This window comes from Colobus angolensis, unplaced genomic scaffold (assembly GCF_000951035.1).
Source record: "Colobus angolensis palliatus isolate OR3802 unplaced genomic scaffold, Cang.pa_1.0 Scaffold77, whole genome shotgun sequence".
NCBI classification, from domain to species: domain Eukaryota; kingdom Metazoa; phylum Chordata; class Mammalia; order Primates; family Cercopithecidae; genus Colobus; species Colobus angolensis.
The window spans coordinates 3,486,643-3,496,339 of record NW_012121487.1 but is presented as its reverse complement, the minus strand read 5'-3'; the positions used below and the strand labels follow the sequence as shown (position 1 = coordinate 3,496,339).

The 9,697-nt window shown below is 43.1% G+C and overlaps 1 protein-coding gene across 4 annotated transcripts in view; it reads left to right on the top strand.

Annotated features, from left to right (window-relative positions):
- The window catches only part of CCT3 (chaperonin containing TCP1, subunit 3 (gamma)), a 33,148-nt gene that overhangs the window by 22,649 nt on the left and 802 nt on the right, over positions 1-9,697 (top strand). For all 4 annotated transcript variants that reach the window (XM_011928418.1, XM_011928419.1, XM_011928421.1 and 1 more), the window contains 6 exons: positions 756-905; positions 1,889-2,021; positions 2,186-2,267; positions 7,468-7,648; positions 8,500-8,745; positions 9,008-9,139. In XM_011928418.1, the coding sequence (XP_011783808.1) occupies positions 756-905; positions 1,889-2,021; positions 2,186-2,267; positions 7,468-7,648; positions 8,500-8,745; positions 9,008-9,139 (924 nt within the window). The remainder of the gene's footprint in view (positions 1-755; positions 906-1,888; positions 2,022-2,185; positions 2,268-7,467; positions 7,649-8,499; positions 8,746-9,007; positions 9,140-9,697) is intronic.

Below are 9,697 nucleotides of genomic sequence, written 5' to 3'. Positions count from 1 at the left end.
TGCTGCCTGGAAACAAAAACCTAAAGAGGCTACCAAGTTGGAATTTCCTGAAATAATTTTGTTGTTACCTTCACTGCTATCCCTACACAAGGTTTATAAGGACAAGGGATAGGCTTATTGGTGTCTCCATGTTTGTGTATTTGCATACATCAGTCATTTGATCAGGATATAAGCTTAACAAGAGCTCTATTATATAGTACTATTATAATGGTAAGCCCAGAAAGCTTTCTCTCCTCTACTAAATTTCATTAAGATCAAAAAGTTTAGTAGTATAGCTTGTGGCCAGTAGATGGAGCCCCAAGCCTAAAATTCTCTGGCAGCATTTTTTTTTTTTTTTTTTTAAATTGGGGAGACCTAAGCCCTTATTTATTTAAATAGCAATTGGGTCTCAATGTGTTGCCCAGGCTGGTCTCGAACTCCCAGCCTCGAGGGATCCTTCTGCCTGAGCCTCTTGAGTAGCTGGGATTTTAGGTGTGAGCCACTGTGCCTGACTCATAAGCCCCTCTAAGTCTTTTGTCAAGTCATTGAATTTCTGTGGGTCTCAGCTGACCTTCAAGTTGAGTGTCATGGTCTAAAATTGGTGTATTTCCTAGTGGGGAAAAAACGTGATTCCAACCATATTTTTGAACTTCATCAAAGAAAGGAACTTTAGAAACCTGAAACAGTGGGTATTTGGGAAAGATGAACATCTGGGAAGGAAATTAAGAAATTGTCTCTTGATTGTGGATTATAAAGTGCAGTTGTCTTTTCTTCAGATACCTGGGGGCATCATTGAAGACTCCTGTGTCTTGCGTGGAGTCATGATTAACAAGGATGTGACCCATCCACGCATGCGGCGCTATATCAAGAACCCTCGCATTGTGCTTCTGGATTCTTCTCTGGAATACAAGAAAGGAGAAAGCCAGGTAAGGTTCTTGGCCTTGTTCCTTAAAGTAGATGCAAGAATCTGACTACAAATATGAACAACAGAAATAAAAGGTATGTTTATTGTATGCCTTCTGGGTGCATAGTGTACACTGACTCTTAGAACAATCCTTTAGTTGGTATTGATTCCATTTTACAGATGAGGGATCTGAAGCTCAGACAAGTTGGGTTAATTGCTCAAGGAATACAGCTGGTATTGGCCAAAATCAAGATTTGAACCTGGTCGTGTTTGGCTTGTTTTATACTATCATGTGACCTTTCCTAATGTACCAGGGGGAACATAAGGTAGGAGTTAATTCAGCTTTGAAGTACTAAAGGAGAATTTCAGCTGGATGCAGTGGCTCACACTTATAATCCTAGCAGTTTGGGAGGCTAAGGTGGGTGGATGGCTTGAGCCCAGGAGTTCAAGACCAGCCTAGGCAACATAGCGAATACTGTCTGTATTTAAAAAAATTAACTGGGCGTGGTGGCATATGCCTGTAGTCCCCACCACTAAGGAGGCTGAGGCAAGAGGATTGCCTGAACCCAGAAGGTCAAGGGTGCAGGGAGCTGTGATCACACCAGTGAACTCCAGCCTGAGCGACAGACCTGTCTCAAAAAAAAAATCCAGGGTGCAGGAGGCTCACAAGGCTCCATCACATTTGGAAAGAACAAGAATCAGTTAGTGGGAAGAATTAAGGCCTGGAATTTTCATGCACGTTGCCAGGACAGATGTAGGATTGGACTGGGTGGTCAGAGACCTTAGAAAGGCCAAACTCAACACTAATTGCTGTGTGACTTTCAGTTCTGGTTGTTTTATAATGATATAACTAGAGCTAAATTGGCTTACAGAGGTATAGAGGTCATGGCTTTAACATAATTCTGACTCTGAGATACGTGGGAGACGTGGGTGGAGGTATAGTATGACCCTTAGAGCTTCACCAGTCCAGGGATTTTAAAATCGTGTCTTTCCTTTACCACACAGACTGACATTGAGATTACACGAGAGGAAGACTTCACCCGAATTCTCCAAATGGAAGAAGAGTACATCCAGCAGCTCTGTGAGGACATTATCCAACTGAAACCCGATGTGGTCATCACCGAAAAGGGCATCTCAGGTGGGACTTTTAATTTTTCCAGCCTACCTTTGAGGTAGACGAGGGTGGGTGATTTGTTTTTTCCCCTCATGGTTGGCAGGGGCGTAATAGTGTGATGGTTAGAGTACTTTGATTATAAAACCAGTTCAGAACCCAGTTTGACATCTGTACCCTTGGATTTGTAGATTTAGCTCAGCACTACCTCATGCGGGCCAATATCACAGCCATCCGCAGAGTCCGGAAGACAGACAATAATCGCATCGCTAGGTGAGTAGGCCAGGTAAAAATAAGACTTTTCTTCCCGTGTGTTTCCTTTTTGTAGTTGCATAACATAGTCATCATTACCTGAAAAGGTTTAATAAAGGATACAGTAACAGGTGGAAATAACCTTGGCTTAGCTGCCTGCCCTCTTCAGAAGTCCTCTAGTCCAACGGTTATTTATTGCATGAGTCTCATCTGTGCTGCCCCTAACCATTAGTGAGCAGCTTGTGCTTAGACATCTGTAATTGCTACCTTGGTGGGTGTCCATTACATTTCTAAATAACTGCCTATCAAAGAGGTTTTTCTTTAATGTCATTATGATGATTTTTGAATGAACATTTCCAGAATAGCCTGTTTTAAGTGGCCTGGATTATAGCAGAACCATCAGTTTCCTCAACTACATCCTTAGCTGCTGTTTATGCAACTCTAGATTGCATTCACTACTTCTGTACTGATGTCTGTGCTCAGAGACCATTCTTTTTAATAGACGAGGTCTTGCTGTATTAGCTAGGCCTGTCTCAAACTCCTGGGCTCAAGCAGTCATCCTGTTCTCAGCCTTCCCAGTACCTGGAACTATTGGCATGCACCACCATGCCCAGCAAAGTTCATTCATTTTTAATACTAATTTATTAAAAAGCTGACAAATGTACCCCAACATAATATAGCGCAGATCCAAATCATATTTTATACCTTTGTACCCCAAAGGGTATTAACATGCATACACATAGTTGACTTCACATGCCCATGAGTTGGAGGGAGTGACAAATAAGCAATTAGTCCTATATTCATTAAACTTGGGTCAGACGTATGCAGTCATCCCTTGATATCCATGGGGCATTGGTTCTGGGATCCCCCCTTGAATACTAAAGTTTGTGGATGCTTAATCCTTATATAAAATGGCATGGTATTTGTGTATAACCTATACGCATCCTTCTTTACACTTTAAATCACCTTTAGATTGCTTATAATGCCTAATATAACGTAAATGCTATATAAATAGTTGCTATACTGTATTGTCTTTAAAATTTATATTATTTTTGCTATTGTATTATTGTCCGTCCCCCCACCCCACCCCTCAGCTATATTATCGATTCTTGGTTGGTGGAATCTGGATGTGGGACCTGCGGATATAGAGGGCTGACTATACTTACATGCTTATTCGCCTTCCTCCTTGCTTGACCTTTGCCGTCTTTGATACAGTCCTATTATTGGCCTGGAGACTCAACTGGGCCGTACAGGATGGGTTTATCTAGAAATTACCATTATATAGTATAGACATGTTAATTTTTTTTCTTTCTTTTTTGCACATTCTAATTCTCTAGTTGAAATATGTACATGTTAGATATGCATGAGAACTAATTTGTCCAAATTATAGTAACCACATAGTATATTTTGAATTCAACTATATCTGGTTATAGTAGTGATGACTAGTTGCCTTAGGTGTACAGTTGACCCTTGAACAACTTGGGGGTTAGGGGAATCAGCCCCTAAGGAGTTGAAAATCCATGTATAATTTTTTGACTCCCCTACTCCTAATAGCTGACTGTTGACCTGAACCCTTACCAATAACACAATTAACTCACATATTTTGTACATCATGTGTGTTATATGCTGTATTCACTTCCATAAAGTAAGCTAGAGAAAATAAAATGTTATTTTTTTATTACAGGCTCATGCCTGTAATCCCAGCGCCTCGGGAGGCCAAGGCAGGTGGATCACCTGAGGTCAGGAGTCCGAGACCAACCTGGCCAACATGGTGAAACCCCGTCTCTAATAATAATACAAAAATTAGCTGATTGTGGTGGTGCATGCCTGTAATCCCAGCTACTCAGGAGGCTGAGGCAGGAGAATCGCTTGAACCAAGGAGGCGGAGGTTGCAGTGAGCCGAGATGGTGCCATTGCACTCCAGCCTGGGTGACAAGAGTGAAACACCCTCTCCAAAAAAAGAAAATCATAAGGAAGAGATAACACATTTACCATGCCTTAAGTGGAAGTAGATCATCATAAAGGTCATCATCATCTTCATGTTGAATAGGCTGTGGAGGAAGAATAGGGGCTGGTCTTTCTGTCTTGGGTGTCAGAGGCAGAAGAGTGGTGGAAGGGGAGGCAGGATGGGCAGGAGGCACACTCGGTGTAGCTCAATGAAAATACATCGTAATTTGTCTGACTTTTGCTTTTTCGTTTCTCTAAAAATATTTCTGTATAGTACCAGTTGCTCTTCCACTGTTTCAGTTTCAGTGCCTCTATCATAGAAGGGTCCATATTGTAAAAGAAGTCAAAAGCAGTCTTGAATAATTAGAAGCCTTCTGCCAGATTGTCTAATGTCACTTTGTTTTCTGTCACTGCTTCTTCTACGTCCTCTTCCTCATCGTCTGGCACTGGTTTGGAAGCAGTCGTGTCCATCAAGTCATCTTCTGTTTGGTTGTTTTTGTTTTTGAGACAGAGTTTTGCTCTGTCGCCCACGCTGGAGTGCAATGGCACAATCTCAGCTCACCACAACTTCTTGCCTCCCGGATTCAAACGATTCTCCTGCCTCAGCCTCCCGAGTAACTGGGATTACAAGCATGAGCCACTACACCCAGCTAATTTTGTATTTTTAGGAGAAACGGGGTTTCTCCATGTTGGTCAGGCTGGTCTCAAACTCCCGACGTCAGGTGATCTGCCTGCCTCAGCCTCCCAAAGTGCTGGGACTACAGATGTGAGCCACCGCACCTGGCTTGTCATCTTCTGTTAATTCCTCTGGTATATTGTCTGTTAGCTCTTTAATTTCTCCAAGATTCGTATCTTGAAACCCTTCACCACCACCATGCCAATTTTTTTAGCCACATCCAGTCTCTTTCATGATTTCCTTGATTGGCTCTATCATAAATCCTACAAAGTCATGTACAAAATCTGGACACAGTTTCCTCCTGCAGAAATCTTCTGTTTTGGGCTTGATGGCTTTCATAAGGCTTTTTCTATAACAACTAGTATCTTTAGTAGTGTAATCCTTTCATATTTTCATCATATTCTCTTTGTTGGGGTTCTCTTTCATAATGTTGACTTTATTTTTTATTTATTTATTTATTTTTTTTTTTGAGAAGGAGTCTTGCTCTGTCACCCAGGCTGGAGTGCTCTGTCGCCCAGGCTGGAGTGCTGTGGCCGGATCTCAGTTCACTGCAAGCTCCGCCTCCCGGGTTCACGCCATTCTCCTGCCTCAGCCTCCCGAGTAGCTGGGACTACAGGCACCCGCCACCTCGCCCAGCTAGTTTTTTGTATTTTTTAGTAGAGATGGGGTTTCACCGTGTTAGCCAGGATGGTCTCGATCTCCTGACCTCGTGATCCGCCCGTCTCAGCCTCCCAAAGTGCTGGGATTACAGGCTTGAGCCACTGCGCCCGGCCTATTTTTTATTTTTTTGAGACAGAGTCTTGTTCTGTCGCCAGGCTGGAGTGCAGTGGTGTGATCTTGGCTCACGGTAACCTCTGCCTCCTGGGTTCAAGCAATTCTCCTGCCTCAGCCACTGGAGTAGCTGAGACTACAGGTGCACACCACCATGCCCAGCTAATTTTTGTATTTTTAGTGGAGATGGGTTTTCACCATGTTGGCCAGGATGGTCTCAATCTCTTGACCTCATGATCTGCCTGCCTGGGCCTCCCAAAGTGCTGGGATTACAGGCATGAGCCACCACGCCCAGCCGACGGTTCTTCGCATGAAGTACCATGTGTAATAAGCCTTACAGGTCTTTCTCTGACTGTCTGGTCTAGAGTATTTAAATGTCTTCAGTGTTGAACTTATGTGGCTCTGGGTATCCATGGGCATTGTCCAATATCAGAAGCACTTTAAAAGGTAGTCCCTTTGTGGAAAAGTATTTCCTGACTTAAAGGACAAAGCATCGATGGAAGCAATCCAGAAGAAGTGTTCTTATTGTCCAGGCCTGGTTGTACAACCACAAGACATAAACTTGACCCTCCAAGGGACAGGCTAACTCCTTTGCACAAAATCCTGGTGCTCCCTTCTCTTTCTTACTAATAAATGTCATTTGTGGCATAATCTTCCTGATTAGGTCACTTTTGTATACATTAAAATTATATTTAGGCAGGTACCATTTCTCCTCAATGATTTCTCTTTTTTTTTTTGAGACAGAGTCTCACTGTCACCCAGGCTGGCATTCAGTGGTGCAATCTCGCTCGCCGCAACCTCTGCTTCCTAGGTTCAAGCGATTCTCCTGCCATAGCCTCCCAAGTAGCTGGGAGTACAGGCGTGTGCCACGACACCTGGCTAATTTTTTCTTGTATTTTTAGTAGAGACAGGTTTCACCAGGCTGGTCTCGAACTCCTGACCTCAAGCGATCCACCCGCCTTGCTTGGCCTTCCAAAGTGTTGGGATTACAGGCATGAGCCACCAAGCCCCTGGGAACATGTCTGCTGTTTCTTGGTCAGCAGAAGCTGTTTGCTGGTATCTTGACATTTTAAAAGCCAAACAAACCTCTTTCTAAAATTATCAAACCATCCTTTGCTGGCATTAAATTCTCCAGCTTTAGATCTTTGACCTTCCTTTTTTGATGAGGTGTTTCATGTTTTCTCAAATCATATTAGCATATATAGGTATGCTGTTCTTATACCTACATAAAAGCTGCATTTTCAATGAGATTAATAGGTATATTTCTCAAAAAGCACAGGGTTTTCACAGCTGCTGGCATAACTGCAATGCTGCTGTAACTGCAATGACGGCTTCAGTGGTTTTTTTTGTTTGTTTTTTGGGGTTTTTTTTTTTTTTTTTTTTTTTTTTTTTTTAGATAGGGTCCCACCCTGTTGTCTAGGCTGGAGTGCAATGGCATGGTCACAGCTCACTGCATCCTTGGTATCATGTTTTCAAGGGATCCCCCAACTCACCCTCCTGAGTAGCTGCAGCTACAGGTATGCATCACTATTCCCAGCTAGTTTTTTATTTTTTGTAGAGACAGTCTTGTTATGTTACCCAGGCTGGTCTCAAATTTCTAGGCTCAAGCAGTCCTCCTGCCCGGCCTCCCAAAGTACTGGGATTACAAGTGTTAGCCGCTGTGCCTGTCCCTCTGGAAATCCTTTTTACCGGACAGGCAAGACCTCTTAAGTGATGTTTCCAGCAATCCACTTTTGCCCTTATCCCTAACTACAGACCTTAGAGACTAGGGAAATGGGTAAAAGTATCTGAAGTCATCTGATTCTCCCCACCTTTTCCATCCAATAGAGCCTGTGGGGCCCGGATAGTCAGCCGACCAGAGGAACTGAGAGAAGATGATGTTGGAACAGGAGCAGGCCTCTTGGAAATCAAGAAAATTGGAGATGAATACTTTACATTCATCACTGAGTGCAAAGACCCCAAGGCCTGCACCATTCTCCTCCGGGGGGCTAGCAAAGAGATTCTCTCGGTGAGTCAGCCTTGGATGTATGACCAGATGAAATAGATCACTGGACTTCTTGAGAGTTTCCCAAAGGGCCTGAAATAATTCTGTGGTCCATTTATAGCTATTTAATTTGGACTTATAGCCACAAATTCCTTTTCTGCTTCCTTTTTTTAATTAAATAATTTAAAATTTTTAAAATTGTAATAAGCATAAAATTTACCATCTTAATCATTTTAATTGTACAGTTCAGTAATGTTAAGTATATTCATGTTCTTGTGCAAGAGATCTCCAGAACTTTTTCATCTTGCAAAACTGAGACTCTGTACCCCTTGAACAAAATATCTCATTTCCTCCTCCCTGGCAACAACTGCTTTCTTATTTTTTATGTTGAAGTTATAAATATTACTTTTCTTTTCCTCATTGAGGCTAAGTAACTTTCCCAAAGGCACATAGCTAGTAAGTGGGAGAGTTTGTACAACACCATGCAACCTCCTAAAAGATACAACTAGGAAGGGATGGAATAGGTTTTGGCTCTTATCTAGCAAGATACATGCTGTTTATTTCCAGATAACTAGCAAGGGATGAGATAGGTTATTGCTCTAATCTAGCATAATGGACAAAGACCTAACTTTATTGTTGAGGGATACCCCCAAACCCTTTGCAGATACCACTCCCCGCCACCCTATATTATAGTCATGAGTTACATATTCTCAGATAAATAATCTACCCTGCCCAGCAGGGGTTCCAAGTACCTTTTCTAGTTGCCCTTCTTGGTGGTTTACTAACTTTGGCAGTTAGGAAGTCCTTTTGGTGCCTCTGATTTTTTTTATGAGTCATCAAGCTTTGGCTTCATACTGTCTGTTTGCTTCTCCAAGGAAGTAGAACGCAACCTCCAGGATGCCATGCAAGTGTGTCGCAATGTTCTCCTGGACCCTCAGCTGGTGCCAGGGGGTGGGGCCTCCGAGATGGCTGTGGCCCATGCCTTGACAGAAAAATCCAAGGCCATGACTGGTGTGGAACAATGGCCATACAGGGCTGTTGCCCAGGCCCTAGAGGTCATCCCTCGTACCCTGATCCAGAACTGTGGGGCCAGCACCATCCGTCTACTTACCTCTCTTCGGGTGAGTTCCTCTCCAAGCTTTTCTCTTGATAGAGCAGGGAAAGCTGTGTTTGCCCTGAGGGGAAGGTTCATATCTGGCTATCCAAATTCTCTTTATAGTTTATTCCTTGAAATCTTTCTCTCCTTTTAGTCTTTGACTTGTTTGCTGTCATTGCCATTTTTCCCTATGCCTTCCATACCAGTCCATTATTTTTTACTTCATTTTTTACCTGATGTTTCCTGTTAACGATTATTTTCCCCTTTACTTCTTGCTTCAATTGCAGGCCAAGCACACCCAGGAGAACTGTGAGACCTGGGGTGTAAATGGTGAGACAGGTACTTTGGTAGACATGAAGGAACTGGGCATATGGGAGCCATTGGCTGTGAAGCTGCAGACTTACAAGACAGCAGTGGAGGTAAGGCACCCTAAGATATGTACATGCTGTTTAAATTTTTTTTTCTTTTTTTTTTTTTTGAGACACAGTCTCACTCTGTCGCCCAGGCTGGAGTGCAATGGTGTAATCTCAGCTCACTGCAATCTCTGCCTCCCAGGTTCAAGCGATTCTTGTGCCTCAGCCTCCCAAGTAGCTGGGGCTACAGGCATGCACCACCACTGCCAGCTAATTTTTATATTTTTTAGTAGAGATAGGGTTCACTATGTTGTCCAGGCTGTCTCGAACTCCTGACCTCAGGTGATCTGCCCACCTTGGCCTCCCAAAGTGCTGGGGTTACAGGCATGAGCCACCATGCCCAGCCTGGTCTAGTCTTGAAGGGAGGGGTATAGAAGGCAGAATATTCCTCTAAGGTATTCTAAGATAATCCCTAATTATCTTTAGCTCATACTAAAAGCAAGATAACATAGCACAAGCTGTATCACTTGCTTAGGGAGAACTGCAATTTTTTTTCCTTTTTTTTTTTTTTTTGAAATGGAGTCTTGCTCTGTTGCCCAGGCTGGAGTGCAGTGGCATGGTCTC